The following is a 17,023-nucleotide window of genomic DNA, read 5'->3' as shown; positions in this document are numbered from 1 at the left end:
ACTGCTACTTTCCAAAAAGATTAGACCAATTTATAGAATCACTGTCAACTAAACGCTCCCCAGAAAATCACCAAAGACTGGGCTTTATCATATTGCTTTGTAGGATCCTCAACTTTTCAACTCCCTGTGGCATTGACAAATACGCTATGGTCAAAGGACTCTATATTCTGATCTCAGAGAACATGACCGGAATTACCTCAGCTCAGCATCCAACACTACAATGGGGTTTTGCCTGTATATCTAGCACTATGCTGTGTTTATGAAGCTCATGACGCACTGAGTAAAGGGGAAGCTGGCAAGCTGATATGAAAGTGGGTGAAGGAAAAATAAGAACAAAACTGAAAGGGTAAGCAGCAGTAAGAAAAATCTGTTACTGTCCGAATATAGAAGAGGTATTGATGTGACTAGAAGCAGGGGTGTTTGGAAAGGAAGGAAGCAACTGAATTCTTTGGGCCAAATGGATTTAAATGAGCTCACATGGAATTGCCCATGCATTGATTTTTGCTTTGGCAATCCAGTTCATACCATTCCCTCCAAACAGGATAAATTTGCTTAATTATTGCCTAATTTTTTCTCAACTGTTTTTTGTAAATATCCAGGGTTAGCTTGTTCTACTTTCTAATCGGATTATTTGTCCACCTGATAATAATAATGGCTAACATTTATTAAGCACTTACCTTGTGCCAGGCATCTTGTTAACACAGCTTTTTTTATTTATTTTTTATTTTTTTGAGACAGAGTCTCGCTCCGTCGCCCAGGATGAAGTGCAGTGGCACAATCTTGGCTCAATGCAACCTCCACCTCCTGGGTTCAAGTGATTCTCGTGCCTCAGCCTCTCAAGTAGCTATGATTACAGGCGTGCGCCACCAGCCCAACTAATTTTTGTATTTTTAGTAGAGATGGGGTTTCGCCCTGTTGACCAGGCTGGTCTGGAACCCCTGAGCTCATGCAATCTGCCTGCCTCGGCCTCCCAAAGTGCTGGGATTACAGCCACTGTGCCTGGCCAAGTAAATTTTAAACTCATTTTTTGAATAAGGAACCTGAGGCAGAGAGAAATGAATACACCTTATATCAACTTCCTCTTTGGGAAAGGAATTAGTATAGAAGGACCTGGAAATTTACTAACGACTGATAGTCCTATAGGTAAATAAGCCAGCAAACGTCTGCAGTCCAGGAAACTGCATCATCAGCATTTAGTTTGTTAACAGTGAACCATCTAATGAGAATCTGCAACAAGGATAGGACACATGAGAAGTACAGATGGTATTTGCAAGTACCCTAGGTGTGACCCTAAACTGGTCATTCCACCTCTCTCAACCTCCCTTTCCTCTACTTTAAAACGGGGCTGTGCAACTTGGTCATGTCGCTGAAGAGTTTTGGAAAACTGAATAAATAACGAGCATGAAGTGCTTCCTAAACCTTTAAGGACCTCAAAAAACAAAACAAAACAAAACTTTCAACAAGCAGATGTAGAAAATTTAAATTATATTTGGCCTACAAGTAAAGGTTACTCCATGCTTCCCTACCTCAAATGTCACTCTCTCTGGTACTGAGAAAATCTGTGTCGCCTGTTATAAGGCAGTCTACACAAGACCAACACGCTAACCCACTGCCAGCTCAGGGTTATCAAACATTTACACAGTGGCCCAGACAAAAATACCCCACGGAAACAAAACAAAAACAAACAAACAAAAACCCAGAGAGAAAAACCACCCTTTAAAGATTTGGCCTTGGGTTTTAAATTTGCCCATCCTTTTTTAACACTATGTATTGACAATCTTTCCTTCAATGATGCCTTGTTCTAATTTCTGTTTTTCACATCCATTAATGGCACATGATAGGCCAGGGGTTGCTGCCATAGCGTAAACGGAAAAGGTGCCTGTAATCCGGGTGTGTAATGTACTGGGCCATATTCTGGTCCCCAGTTTTCATGGGTTTCCCATGGTAGGCTACCCACTGGCTTAGGAGTATTTCTAGCCCTTAGTGGAGTAAAAATATTAACACCTAACACTTGATTCCCACCTTTAAGATACAATTTAAAGAAATGCTAAAAAGGCAAACGGCTCAAAATGCCTCCACCAGGCACCTCCAGGCCCACACCGTGCGGGTCCCTATGGCCCACTCTGGGGTGTCCTTCCGGGGTGGGACACTCCCCGGCCCACGGCCCTGCCGGCCTCCACGGGGCACAACTCAACCCGCGAGTCCACGCGGGACACTCCCCGGTCTACAGCCCCACCGGCCTCCTCCACGCGGCACCCCTTAACCCGGGAGTCCACGCGGGCCACTCCCCGGCCCACCGCCCCGCCTGCCCCCACGCGGCAGGCTCCCTGCAGACGGACGCTCCTCTAACCCGGACCCGCCTAGGAGCTCCAGCCGCCTCACGAAGGCCTTCAGAGGCCGGGCGGGACCATCTCTGGTGGACCGCGGCCTCAGCGCCCGCCCCGCCTGGGCCTCTCGCCTCGGGCCTCGGCGCCCACCCGGAGAGGCCCACCCCTGCCCCACGCGCCCAGGCCGCTTCACGTCCTCACCCTCGGCCTCTCGCTCGCCCGCCGCGTCCTCACCGGCCTCGCCCGGCCTCCGCAGTCGCAAGCAGCAGCCGCCAGACTCGCGTCGGCGTCGCCTGCTCCCAACTGCCCGCCGGCAGCCCCCGCGCCGCGCGCCCCGCCCCGCCCCCGCCCCCGCGCCGCGGACGCGCAGTCGATTGGCCTGCGGGGCGCCAGGGCGGAGCCTTCCCATCCCGCGGCCTGAAAGCTCAAGATCGAGTTCTGATTGGTGAACGGACGGAGAAGGGGCGGGACCAGGCAGGCAGCGGCGTAGGATATAAATCTGTGTAGCGCTCAGCTCATTGGGCGGGGCGTCGGCTTGCTGAGCGAGGCAATGTCCTAGGCGAAGCCTAGGCTCGCTGGGCGGGGCTAGATCTTGGGCGGGGAGTCGGCTCGCTGGGCGGGGCTAGGTCCTGGGCGGGGAGTCGGCTCGCTGGGCGGGGCTAGATCTTGGGCGGGGAGTCGGCTCGCTGGGCGGGGCTAGGTCCTGGGCGGGGAGTCGGCTCGCTGGGCGGGGCTAGGTCCTGGGCGGGGAGTCGGCTCGCTGGGCGGGGCTAGGTCCTGGGCGGGGAGTCGGCTCGCTGGGCGGGGCTAGGTCCTGGGCGAGGCCTAGGCTCGCTGGGCGCGGATAGGTGCTGGGCGAGGCCTAGGCTCGCTGGGCGGGGATAGGTCTTGGCCTGGGCCTTGCCGGCTGTCCTTGCACCCTTTGGCTCAGTCCCTGGCTGCCAGCCTCCTCCTTACTCCTACGCATTGCATCCCTCGTGGGACTACAGGGACCGAAGGGGATCATCGAAGGATCGCGCGAGGGTGTGCTAAGGCTGAGACAGGCTGCTCCGTGGTGGCGGCCAGGACGGCCTTCCTCTGGCCTAGGGACCCCCACCCGAGAATGGAAGACTGACTTGCTGTGGCGTACTTCCCTTCTCTTGAGAGGTTCATTGAACTCCTATGTGTTCTTCAAGACCCTACCCATCGTGCTCTCCTAGCCCGGCCCTGTCACCCACTGTCACCATGTGGCTGTTGAGGGAATAATTAACTTCAGGAAACACCCGGGCACTTAAGAGACTCCTCCTATGGTGCTGTGGATTCCAGAGTGAAACCTGACCCTTCGTTTCCCAGAAGCCCAGACAGGAGAAATGCTGGCTCAGGGGAACCTCCATTTCTCCTGAGACAACTATGGGGTCTGAGACCCAGGCACACCAAGACTGGGCTCAGCTGTGCAGGATGCTCCCCTCATGTGCCACCCACCTCTGGGGCTTTTCCTTTAACCAACCCCCAATGACACCACCAGGCCCAGAGTGGTGCAGACACCCCAGAACAGAGGATCCCTGCCTGCAGACGGGCAGGGCCGGGTGGGGATAGTGCAGGTGAGAGCCTGGCCAGAGGGTGGTACTGACCCCTGGTAGGCTGCAGGGTGTGTGCTGGTGACCTGAGGCTGGCAGTCTGGAGGGAAGGCAGCAGGCGTGGCAGCTGTCAGCTGAGGAACTAGAGAGAGCAAGAGTTTCAGTATCCAGGGGTCTGTCTATAAGGAAGCTCAGAAAACACTGATAGCAAGGTAAAAGGGGCCCAGGTGGTCCTGGGATGATGAGTCCAGTGGGCAGGAAGAAGGCTAGAGGCCTTGGAGTGTAGGTGTCCAGCCACCCAGATCAATTCAGGTTTCCAGTTTCCTTTACTCAAGTGGCAGAGCCGCCTTAGCCTATTCTTGAAAATTTATAGGTTAGAAATTTCTTCCTAGATATATTTCAATCATTCACTTACATTTCCAGTAATTCAGTAGTTGCTATTATCAATGCGATCTTTCTTTTCTCACTACATTTTCTAATTAGAAAATAGATATCACTGACTTCTTAGTGTTAATTTTCACCAGATGTCTTGTACTTTCTAAGTAGATGTTCTGATCACCTGTAAATAATTCCCTTCCAATCTTTTGTGCTTTCTTTTGGGCTGGATCTCCAATACGTACAAAGTTGTCCAGTACTGATGCTACTGATGCAAGTAATTTTTCTTGATTTTATACAAAGATGTTGTCAAGACTTTGAATTTTCCCAGAAAACCTCACAACTTTCCCTTGCAAATAACCAAGAGAAATACTCATTTAATATCTAAACAATAGTGCTTTATTGATAAAAGGTTAGTTTAAATGGATACAAAATTGCTGTGTAAAATAAGTGTTTTCAAAATACATTTCTATAGGTAGAGACTATCTCTTAGTAAAAGAGCAGTTATCTATTATCAAAAGTATCTATTTAGATTTGGGTAGTAAAACCAAAGGGGATCAGAAGTGTAGCAGTGTGGGTCCTCCCTCCCTGCATAGCTGTTACCAGGAGGCAGTGTGCCTGAAGTACTTTCACTCACATATGCGGGGCTTAGTCACTAGCAAACTTGTTTTTCTTTTTTACAGATTTTCCAGCAAAGTTATTAAATATCAAACTCAAATAATGGACTCCGCATGGATGCACTCTGAAGTCATGGAACACTTCTTCTTAGTTACCTTCACACAATAAGCCATAACATATAGCTTTCGGCTGTTCACAATTAAGCAACAGTGAAGGCAAAGTTAGCAAGAACACCAGATTATTTTCTGTAGCACACCTTCATTAACTATTATTATTTAACTGCCTTATTTTATGCTTTTTATAGCCCCCACAAAAACGAAAAAACCCTGTCTCATCCTCAGATTAAGCATTTTCTCCATCTCCCTACACAACCATTGTCTCCTTTCATCTGTCAATTTCTGGGGTTGAATTTCCCAACTTCAGTAGAAATGATAAAAAAGGCAACCGCTGGAGTGTACCATAGGGAGACACAAGAGGAAAGGTGACACTAAGGCTACAGTGCACAGAAAACAGACCAGGTGTGGCTTTGACTGTGCGGACCTGCCCACTAGCCTATGCTACAGATTTGAAATGTCTTTCACTTTGACATGACACACGGTTTATATTACACAAAATGAATGAAACGACAATGGCTAAAAATAAATGAGACAGCCTGCACACAAAAAGATGATTACTGCTACTTTCCTCCCATCAGAAAATTACTCAAAAAGGGAGTATTTAAAGGAAACTCAAATCAGGAGAACCCGGTAGGCATCAGAGGTTCAGGGCACCAAGGCCTTAGGGCGGGAACACTTTTCAACCCAAGCCAGGCTTCAGGGGCAAGCCCACCAACAGACCCCAATTTCCACAGGGGAGGCAGATCTTCTATACCTACAGTTACAGAAAATACACTAAAGTGCAGTATAAAATATAAAAAGGTTTGATTCTGAATAGACCAACTGCTAATTTTCCTTAAAAAAATTTTTAATTTGGTTGAGTAAAAATAGTTCACTGAATCTCATTTTGTAGGTAAGAGTCTTATTTGCAATACGAAAACTGGAGCTTATGACTGCTTTGATTTTCTCTGTAGCACAGGATAACCAGTATTAGTGGAGAACACTACAAAAAGTGGCTTGTGGTGAGTTCTTTGCATAGTGGTTTTAAAAACAACCTAGCATCAGAATTAAGAGACTTCTTTAAAACTCACCTCTAAAAAAGCTGTTTAAGTATAAAGATATATCTCATTAGGAAATTCTATTATGTTTTATTTGGTTAACAGATAAAATCGCAGACGAATCAACAGTATAGAATTATAGCAGCAAAACTGGTTTTAGGTGTTGTGTACAAACATAAAAGCAAGGAAGCAAAGTCTCCAAGTGGTGTGATGTGGTAAGCAGATGGCCTTGCACCAAGTCAGTGTATCTTTCTACATCACTAGGCACACACCTCTACCACTAAGGAACAGTATGGCAAATCTGAATGTTCTAGATAAAAATCAGGAGTGCTCATCAATGGTTAGTCAGTTGTTAAGTCAGTTAAATCAAAGAAATTCAGTATTAAGTATACATGCCGATTCTTGGAAATCAATTCTAACATTAGTGGTTAGGGAGAAAGAAAAGGAAAACATTCACCTCACAAAATACAGAGTATAACACAGCAATGAAATACGTATGTTAAAAGTACTTCATACAAAAAACACATCAAAAGTCTTTTAAAAATTAAATTCTCAGGCACAGGTACTGTTAAAATGTGGATGGCACCCTCCCAAGGACTGAAAACACACAGCTGGATCATGCATCTGGAATGTTTTCTTTTTTATCCAGGAAAGTGTTTTCTAGAAAAAAAGAAAACAAAACACACTTCAGTGGGAGTGAGGCAATTTCTGCTGCGTTAATTATTAACAGTTCTACTTTTCTCAACAAAGGTCATAAACTGAGCAAAAGGCAGGGCTTACATGACCACAAAGTTAACTAAACCAAAACGCCATTCATGAGGCTCCTGGAAACTGGAAATGCTGCAAAACTGAAAAGTATACAGAAATAAAATTTTATCTATCTAAAAGTAAAATTTTCATTCCATAAAGGTTGAAAATGAAGCTCAGAGAAAATAAGCAAACACCTGCCACTGCTTCCTGCTTCAAATGAGCTGCATCGCTGAGGCATCCCTGTCTCTTTCCACTGTACCCTCACTTCCCCAGTCACATGCCATTAACTGGTTATGCAGGACCAGCCTCTAGAGTCAGCAGGCCATCGTTTAAAAGTCATGGCACCATCAGCAAATACTTTTAAACTCTCGGAGCGGCAACAATTTCCTCATCAGTAAAGTGTGAACTGAGCACATACCCTCAGGACTATTCTAAGGTGTCACTGTGATGATGAAACTAAAGCAACCAACTTGGACTCAGTTGGGGGTGACATGGATGTTTTCTTTACAGTAACTTATTAAACTGTACATACGTATTTTTGTGCATTTTGTGTAAATACCGTATTTTACAATGAACACCTTTCCCACTAAGCTGCAAGAGGGTTTGGTGACTAAGGCTCCAGCAAGTCACTCTGGGTCCTTCCTCAGCCACCTGTCCACATGCTGTGGAGGCCTCAAGACTCCCTGCCTTCTGCCTAACCCACCCTGCCATATGTCGGTGAAGGCTCAAGTCCCCTCCCTGTTTTCATGAACACACTCATGCTTCCAGAATGAGGTCCCTGAATTGTAGTAGAGACCTTCTACCAAATTCCCAGCGTTTCATCCTCAGATCTTGGCCAACTCAAACTCTCTTTCAAGCTCTAATCAGATCTCTTGTATGAGGTTTGTTTGCCTTTACCCCAGCTCCATGTGACCTACCCTCTTCTTTGGACTCTTAGGTCATTACCTAACTTTACCTTTCATGCTTTTCCTCTGGCAAGTGATGGGAGTGGCCACCTGGACAGTTCAGAGAGCCTGCCTGTCCATAAGATACATAAGATACGGGGAGTGGGCATCTGCCTTTTCCTGGTCCTGAGTCTCTGGAGTCTGCAGATTCTTTTCAAGCAGGCAGACCAGCATACACCATGCCAGACAGATCTATTCACTAATGACCATCAGTCGGGACAAAGCTATCTGAGGAACAGGAGGTCAGCAGTCACCATCCAGGGAACCCTTATCTACCTCGCATAATTCTTCTTCCTTGTGCCATCTTTAATCTGTACAAGCTGTTTTAATATCACATTTTTATTCCCTTTAAAGAGATGTTTTAACAATTAACAAATTTCCAATAATACAACTAATAAAAGTGCTTTAATACATAATTTCCTTCTAATGTTGGTATTTGCAAGCTTAGAAAATAACCTGCAAATGTAACCCAATAAAATAAAAGTTGAAATTATTTAAAAAAAAAAAGAAGAGAAAAAAATATGAAAAATCTTTACTAGAAAGTAGGTGGCAAAGTAGTGGCTTCTGTTTTTCAGGAGCAATCTCTTCTTGTTTAAGATTAGTGATGGAGTTACTTCAAAATGCAAAATATTAATGAGGCTTAAGGAGGAACCTGTCATATTTAAGCTGACACAATAATGTTAGTAACTGCCTGTCTTCCAGGCTAAGGGACAACAGGGCCTACCTCTGACTTCTTGATATGTGCACATCACCTTACATGTGGTGCCCGAGAGCCCCGCCATCGCCATCCCCGCCCTGCATCTGCATCTGCATCTGCGCCTGCATCCTTGCAATCATCTCTTGCATGCGGCGGAGCTGTGAACACACACACACATTATAGGTTTTCAAGGTGTGCTGTCTTTGAACATTATTTCTGGGTGTTCTGTGATTCCTAAAATTTCAACTTCTACACTTTCCCAAAATATGACAAGAGTTATTACATAAAGACTTTTTACCGGCTGGGCGCGGTGGCTCACGCCTGTAATCCCAGCACTTTGGGAGGCCGAGGCGGGCGGATCACGAGGTCAGGAGATCGAGACCATCCTGGCTAACATGGTGAAACCCAGTCTCTACTAAAAATATAAAAAATTAACCGGGCCTGGTGGCGGGCACCTGTAGTCCCAGCTACTCGGGAGGCTGAGGCAGGAGAATGGCGTGAACCCGGGAGGCGGAGCTTGCAGTGAGCCGAGATCGCGCCACTGCACTCCAGCCTGGGCGACCTAGTGAGACTCCGTCTCAAAAAAAAAAAAAAAAAAAAAGACTTTTTACCAATCAATAAGAAAACCAACAGCTAAAGAGAAAATCAAGTAAATGATATGAATATGCAAGCCAAACAGAAACAATAACCAAAGAAAGATAAGACAATATGATAAATTTTCTTAAGACAGAGTCTCACTCTGTCTCCTAGGCTGGAGTGCAGTGGCGCAATCTCGGCTCACTGCTACCTCCGCCTCCTGGGTTCAAGCGATTCTCCTGCCTCAGCCTCCTGAGTAGCTGGGATTACAGGCACACACCACCACGCCCGGCTAATTTTTGTATTTTCAGTAGAGACGGGGTTTCACCATGTTGGTCAGGCTGGTCTCAAACTCCTGACCTCGTGATCCGCCCGCCTCCGCCTCCCAAAGTGCTGGGATTACAAGCGTGAGCCACCACGCCCGGCCAATATGAGAAGTTTTCTAACCTCAAAGGAGGGAAAGAGACTGATGACAGTGAGAAATGCAAAGTAAAGGGGAATGGGAATGAATCAGCTTTTCTGGAGGGCAATGAAGGCCTCACAATAAAAATAATATATATACACACATATACATATACATATATATATATATTTTTTAAAGGGATGGGATCTTGCTCTTTCACCTAGGCTAGACTGCAGTGGCACAATCATAGCTCACTGCATCCCTGAACTCCTGGGCTCAGGGGATCCTTCTGCCTCAGCCTCCCGAGTAGCTGGGACTACAGGTGCATGCCGACATGCATGGCTAATTATTTTTTAATTTTTTTCTAGAGAAGGGGGGGGGAGGGTCTCACTCTGTTGCCCTAGCTGGTCTTAAACTCCTGGCATGAAGTGATTCTCCCACCTTGGCCTCCTAAAGTGCTGGGATTATAAGTGTAACCCACAGTGCCTGGCCAAAAATAGTAAATGTTAGTTCATCTTTATCCTTATCATTATGATTTGTATGTGTTCAGAAATGCCTCCAGGAAAGTATTATAAAACATTTAACTAAATTTTCTTCAGGTGACTTTGTGGTTATTTTTAACATTTAAATATTTGATCAATATTGAATTAATTTGACCAAAGAAGTATTTTCTTTTTGTTTCCAAAAGGCTAGCCCATTATGATCCTATTGTTTACTGAATAATGTGTTTGCCTTCCAAAACTCCAGCAGATCTGAATGCCACCTTTACAACAGAGCAATTTCCATATTTATGATCTACTTACAAATATCAGTGACATTACTAAATTGTCTCCAAAGTCTTTCAGCTAAATATATGAAGCATCATGTATGCTATGTAAATATCCATGTTTATTGTTATATATAGATGTGTATATATAGTAATAAAGTAGTTATATGTATCCTCCTCGACAAATTAAAAAAAAAACCATAAACTTTAAGTTAATTACCAATGATATCTATGGATGTAAACAAAACAGCTTCAGTCACAAGAATAGTACTTTTTGGCTGGGCACGGTGGCTCACACCTGTAATCCCAGCACTTTGGGAGGCCAAGGTGGGCAGATCACCTGAGGTCAGGAGTTTGAGACCAGCCTGGCCAACATGATGAAACCCCGTCTCTACTAAAAATACAAAAACAACTAGCCAGGCATGGTGGCGGGCACCTGTAGTCCCAGCTACTCGGGAGGCTGAGGCAGGAGAATCACTTGAACCCAGGAGGCAGAGGTTGCAGTGAGCCGAGATCACACCACTGCACTCCAGCCTGGGCAATGGTGCAAAACTCTGTCTCAAAACAAACAAAACAACCAACCAACCAACCAACCAATAGTACTTTCCTACTTACCTCAGCTTCTTTTTCCAGCAAGATCTGGTCTTTATTCATGTCCTCATTCTCCACTTTCCTAAGAATCGAAAGAAATCAGAATCATAACACTGCAACAAATAGTTATTTGCTACCCCCCCAAAAAATTCTACTTTAAAATTTAAAATGACATGTATTTATCATTTTTCTTTTTATATTGAGATGGTGTCTCGCTCTGTCGCACGGGCTGGAGTGTAGTGGCATGATCTTGGCTCACTGCAACCTCCACCTCCTAGGTTCAAGCAATTCTCCCACCTTAGCCTCCTGGGTAACTGGGATTACAGGCACATGCTACCACGCCCAGCTAATTTTTTTTGTGTTTAGTAGAGATGGGGTTTTGCCACGTTGGCCAGGCTGGTATTGAACCTCAAGTGATCCGCCCACCTTGGCCTCCCAAAGTGCTGGGAATACAGGCATGAGCCACCATACCCAGCCTATCATTTTTCTAATTAAAGATATAATGAATAAAAAGGGAACAGAATGATTTTAAAAAGTTCAAACAACATGAAATGGAACATTCAAGAGACTTTTCTTACTCTAAGCTTGAGCGACAACACTTGCTGTTACCCACTCAAAAATAGGTATTATCTGAAGAATTTGCTTTGAGATGTTATTCTTTATTAATACGAATGTAGTCACCACATTTAAGGAGCAGGATCTGCGTGAGTGAACGAGGGGCAAAGGGTAAGCTCCCCAAGCACACCTGAGAACTGTGCTCTGCAAAGCACACTAATCTCCATCTCAGGGCCAGCGCCTGCTCAGCTTCCAGAGGGTGGAATTTTCCTGCTGCCTCTAAAATCTTTCTTAATGTCTCGTTTCCAAACTCATAATTAGACTTCAATGTGTACAACATATGTATCTAGAAATCCATCAAATTATTAGAATGTGAGAATTTTAATGAATTACAACACAGGAAACTTTTGTTGTTGAGACAGGGTCTCACTCTGTTGCCCAGTCTGAAGCGTGGTGGTGCGACCATAGCTCACTGCAGCCTGGACCTACTGGGCTCAAGCAATCCTCCCCCTAGTAGCTGGGACCACAGGCATGCACCACCACATCTGGCTAATTTAAAAAAAAAATTTATAGAGGCGAGGTCTCCCTATGTTGCCAGGGCCGGTCTCAAACTCCTGGGCTCAAGTGATCCACTTGCCTTGGCCTCCCAGAAAACTTACATAAAAACATATTAGAATGGTTAAAAAGAAAAGGTGAGTGAGGATGGCTGCAGGACTTTGCGAGGATCGAAGCTGCGGCTTCAACGGCCACTGGCTGCTTGGAAGCCACTCATCCTGGCCTCACCCTTAACTCAGGTGCTGCAGTTTCCTCATGGCAACAAGTTTGTCCTCATGTACAGAGTGATGCTTTTGAAGGAGAACTCGACACAAGCCTCTGGCCTTTCCATCTAAAGTTTTTGTTTGTTTTTTGAGACAGGGTCTTGTTTTATTGCCCAGGATAAAGTGCAGTGGGGCAATTATGGCTCACTGCACCTCCCAGACTCAACTGCTCCTCCCAACTCAGCCTCCCGAGTAGCTGGGATTATAGGTGTGTGCCACCATGCCCGGCTAAATTAATTTTTTTTTTTTTAATTTTTGTAGAGATGGGACTTCACCATGTAATCTCATGGTCTCAAAACTCCTGCGCTCAAGCAATCTACCTTGCCTTGGTCTCCCAAGGTGCTGGGATTACAGGCATGAGCCACCGTGCCTGGCCTAAAGTTTTTATGTGCATATCATTAAATGTACTTTTTCTTAAAAAGGCTAAAAGAGCATAATTTGATTAAATTAACAACTCTTATAATAACTTTTGAGTAGGAAACCAAACCATGTTGTTTAATGGTCAAGAAGGCTGAGCTGAACACGTAGAGGAGGAGGAACACTGTGGCTCAGGGTGACACAATACAGAGAAAGGGGCACAGTGTGATGACCTGCCGCCTCTCTTGAGTCTCTCAGAACGGAAGTTTTCATAATGAAGGTCCTGGGTCACCTCCTGGAGATCCTGCATGTGGGTGCTGAAAGAGAAGAGGAATGCACCAAGGTGGCATCATGCACGACATTCTCACGAGAAAAAAAACCACCCATCAAGTACATAGAAGAAATAGCAGTAATTAAAATTACTTGGTGAATTGTACATAAAGCTGCTGGGATTTCAGGATAATGAGTATGGCCGTGGAAATGTCTAGTGAGGTGTAGCTCTCCCTTTCTTCCCCAATAAATGATATACAAACACAGGTCTCAACTGAGTCTCTCAGGGGGATTTCTGCTAGAGGCACTGCCACCCCTGTGTGAGGCCATCACTACCACAGGATGGCAGACAGATTTTAAGAGATTTTCAGGTCAACAATGTCTGAAATAGAAGACACTCTTCTAAAAGGACTTACGGAAATGTAATGAAAATATTCATGCCTCCTATAACTCAAAATTTATATATTACTCTCATATGAGAAAAAAGAGTTGGTTAGCTTAAGCTATGTACAAGACCATAAAGTGAAGGACTAATATTCTGGATCCAAGAATATTAGTCAGCAACTTAACCTTCCATTCATCTTATGAAACACTCTTAAAAAATTTTTTTTAATTGCCTAGCTTATTCAAAATACTTAAAAGCAGGCAAGAATGAGCAAACATTGTAACACATTCCTATTGATTCAGGATCCAGGGAAATGGATTGAGATAGCCAAGGAGTGGCTCACTCTACCTCATTGTGAGAAACACACAACTGACACTAAAGTAAAGTCCCCAAACCCTGTCTTCAGCCTCTACACCCCCCTCAATAATGGGGATCAGGATAGCCACAAGGATGCAGCCCTGGAGGGGCTGAGTGTGCTTAACTTCTTACACAACCATTAAATTGTGTTTGACACAGCTTGGATGGTAACGTGCTTACTGATTTTAACTCACTACAAATTGCTAAACTAAGTGAGACATGCGGCAAATATGTAGCAACTTTCAGCTAATCAAAACACTGATTTATCCACATCAGTCATTCTTTGAAGTCCTCTGATTAAAGAGGTATAGTTTAAGCAATACTCTCCGCCTGTTCTTTTTTTTTTTTTTTTTTTTTTTTTGAGATGAAGTCTTGCTCTTGTTGCCCAGGCTGGAGCGCAGTGGCGCAATCCCGGCTCACTGCAACCTCCACCTCCAGGTTTAGGCGATTCTCCTGCCTCAGCCTCCCAAGTAGCTGGGACTACCGGCACCCACCACCACACCCGGCTAATTTTTTTGTATTTTTAGTAGAGACAGGGTTTCACCATGCTGGCCAGGCTGGTTTCACCATGTCGGCCAGGCTGGTTTCAAACTCCTGACCTCAAGTGATCCGCCCGCCTGGGCCTCCCAAAGTGCCAGGAGTACAGGCATGAGCCACCGCACCCGGCCTCAGCCTCTTTTTTCAAGAGTAAAGCAATGTATGCATGTTACAATATGTGAAATTTATTTATATATTTATTTATTTATTTATTTATTTATTTATTATTTTGAGACAGAGTCTCGCTCTGTTGCCCAGGCTGGAGTGCAGTGGTGCAATCTTGGCTCACTGCAACCTCTGCCTCCTGGTTCAACAGTGATTCTCCTGCCTCAGCCTCCTGAGTAGCTGGGATTACAGATGCGTACCACCACGCTTGGCTAATTTATTTTTTGCACTTTAAGTACAGATGGGGTTTCACCATGTTGGTCAGGCTGGTCTTGAACTCCTGACCTCGTGATCTGCCTGCCTCAGCCTCCCAAAGTGCTGGCATTACAGGTGTGAGCCAGCACGCCCAGCCATGAAATTCATTTTTAAAGGAAAAGAAGACTATTTTTGTAGTCAGGTCTGTAATTGTTATTAATAATAAATGAAAAACACAAAAAGCTAACCAGGGCCATACAATGAGTCTCAGACTGGTGAGCAGGGCACCAGGCGTGGCTCAGCCTGGAGCAGTGGACCAGGGGCCTATACAGCCTGTTTCCTTACCAGCACTGTGGACCTCTCAGACCCCAGTTTAGGTTCTAGTCTCCTTTTAACATCAAAGATGTAAGATCTTAGCAAGAAGGAAAGGTACTGCAGGCTACAGGCCACAGGCAGAAGAGCTAGTTTAGTAGTGCCACAGACGGCCCCTGGGTGAGGGTTCTCAGCACCAATCTGCAACAGCCCCACACCACTTCTGCAATGTGAGAAACACTGAGGGTGGCAATGAAGCTGCTGGCTGCAACTATCTTGGGGGCCAAGTGTACACCCCGTCTGAAATCCATATTATTCACGCCAAATTCTGCCAGAAGGAACACACCAAATGTCTTACATGAGCATGGTTCTCAGCTTCAGAAAGTCATTGTGCTCTGGGTTCTCCACCTCCACAACACCCCAGGGGTAGAGGCGGCCTCTGACCTTCTTTCCTTTGGCTTCAATCAACTGATTGGATCCAACCACAGAGAATGGGATGCTAGCCTAGAAAGAGACACACAGAGTAGACAGGCTACACACAGGGAACCCCAGAGTTCACTGGCAACACGAGAACATCAGCACAGACTTAACACATTGCTATTGACTACAAAATTTAATTGGAAAGCTGGGGGTATGTAACATTTTCTTGAAAAGTGTCAGATACTTTCTACATGGGACAAATTGTACGAAAACAAATTAAACCTACAATAAAATTTCTAAGCTTTAGGTGATAGCTTTATCAATTTTTTTTTTTTTTTTTTTTTTGAGACAGAGTCTTGCTCTGTCGCCAGGCTAGAGTGCAGAGGCGCGATCTCGGCTCACTGCAACCTCTGCCTCCTGGGTCCAAGTGATTCTCCTGCCTTAGCCTCCCGAGTGGCTGGGACTACAGGTGTGCACCACCACATCCACCTAATTTTTGTATTTTTGATGGAGATGAGATTTCACCATGTTGGCCAGGATGGTCTGGAACTCCTGGCCTCAACTGATCCATCTGCCTTGGCCTCTCAAAGTGCTGGGATTATAGGCATGAGCCACTGCATGAGGCCTTAAAATATATTGAAAGCAAAAATACTATCGTAACTGAACATATCCAGGCAATCTCTCTCACCTCAACATGGACACCAGTAAACGGGAGTTATTTATGCTGTGGATTTGAAGCCAGTTCTTACCTTGAGGAGTCTAGTCTGCTCTTTAAAATCTTCATCTTCATCTGATTCTGCATCAGGTAAGTGATAGATTTTGATGTTATGTTCTTCAATTTCATCCAGAATCTGAGAGAATGACAAAACCAGGATCAATTTTAGCAAACTGCCTATGTTATTGTAGCCAATTCTAGCTCATCTTCTAAGAAATATATCGGAAATCATCCAAACGTCAATAATCAAACTGATGACGAAAGTTACTGTCAAATAAATTTATAAAACTGCGGCCGGGTGCGGTGGCTCACGTCTGTAATCCCAGCACTTTGGGAGGCCGAGGCAGGCGGATCACAAGGTCAGGAGATGGAGACCATCCTGGGTAACATGGTGAAACCCTGTCTCTACTAAAAATACAAAAAAGTTAGCTAAGCGTGGCAGTGGGCGCCTGTAGTCCCAGCTGCTGGGGAGGCTGAGGCAGGAGAATGGCGTGAACCGGGGAGGCGGAGCTTGCAGTGAGCTGAGACCACTGCACTTCAGCCTGGGCAACAGAGCAAGACTCTGTCTCAAAAAAACAAGAAAAAAAATTTACAAAACTGCTAGAAAGGTATTTATACTTGAATTTTGAGGATCCTCTGTACAGAATAAAAATAACATTGGCAATAATGCACCACTACCCTCAATGTACAAAGCAGCAGGAAGACTAACGACAGCCCCAGCACAACAGCTAAAATGGAAATCACACCACAATCAGCCTCAAGAAGGGTAATTGCCACAAAGAAGCTACAGGCATGAGAAGACCCTGGAGAACAGGCAGGAGTCTTAAAAGCAGAGAGAAGGGAGAAGTACCCCAGATGGAAAAAAAGAAAGAAAGAAAGAGAAAAAAAACCTCGTCAAAGGCACAGAGAGGACACATGGGGTGCATTTTGAGAATAAGAAATTCAAAAGGTTGGAATCTAAGACATCCAGTTGGATAAGGAAACAAAAATTGGAATTACAAAGTGGAGAGTTCCATCAACACCAGGCTAGCGACCTGGGGATCTGCATTTCATTCAACAGGCAGCCAGCAGTCAGCAGTGAAATCCCACAGTCGGACCTATCAAGCAGGCAGTAGTGTGGGGGATGGGGCTTGAGGGGAGAAAGAACTGGGCTGAAGTTGAAATATGAATGCATTCATCAG

The 17,023-nt window shown here is 45.2% G+C and overlaps 2 protein-coding genes across 12 annotated transcripts in view; both read right to left on the bottom strand.

The window, feature by feature from the left end:
- Positions 1 to 2,668, bottom strand: part of FARP2 (FERM, ARH/RhoGEF and pleckstrin domain protein 2) — a 139,931-nt gene extending 137,263 nt beyond the window's left edge. Inside the window, exon 1 of one of the 5 annotated variants that reach the window (XR_008677573.2) lies at positions 2,529 to 2,653. The gene's annotated coding sequence lies outside the window, so the exon portion shown is untranslated. Of the gene's footprint in view, positions 1 to 2,528 lie in introns of all 5 variants that reach the window. The other 4 variants (XM_004033463.4, XM_063695435.1, XM_055380008.2 and 1 more) reach the window with 4 other exon arrangements.
- A 1,966-nt stretch (positions 2,669 to 4,634) lies between these two features.
- Positions 4,635 to 17,023, bottom strand: part of SEPTIN2 (septin 2) — a 38,284-nt gene continuing 25,895 nt past the window's right edge. For all 7 annotated transcript variants that reach the window (XM_004033470.4, XM_004033469.4, XM_055380007.2 and 4 more), the window contains 6 exons: positions 15,877 to 15,978; positions 15,066 to 15,211; positions 12,720 to 12,803; positions 10,781 to 10,838; positions 8,448 to 8,578; positions 4,635 to 6,689 (listed from right to left, as the gene is read on the bottom strand). In XM_004033470.4, coding sequence (XP_004033518.2) covers positions 8,477 to 8,578; positions 10,781 to 10,838; positions 12,720 to 12,803; positions 15,066 to 15,211; positions 15,877 to 15,978 — 492 coding nt within the window. In that variant the 3' untranslated portion in view covers positions 4,635 to 6,689; positions 8,448 to 8,476. The remainder of the gene's footprint in view (positions 6,690 to 8,447; positions 8,579 to 10,780; positions 10,839 to 12,719; positions 12,804 to 15,065; positions 15,212 to 15,876; positions 15,979 to 17,023) is intronic.

Source organism: Gorilla gorilla, chromosome 11 (assembly GCF_029281585.2).
Source record: "Gorilla gorilla gorilla isolate KB3781 chromosome 11, NHGRI_mGorGor1-v2.1_pri, whole genome shotgun sequence".
Taxonomy (NCBI): domain Eukaryota; kingdom Metazoa; phylum Chordata; class Mammalia; order Primates; family Hominidae; genus Gorilla; species Gorilla gorilla.
Note: the sequence above shows the minus strand (reverse complement) of the source record. Positions and strands in the feature narration are given on the sequence as shown.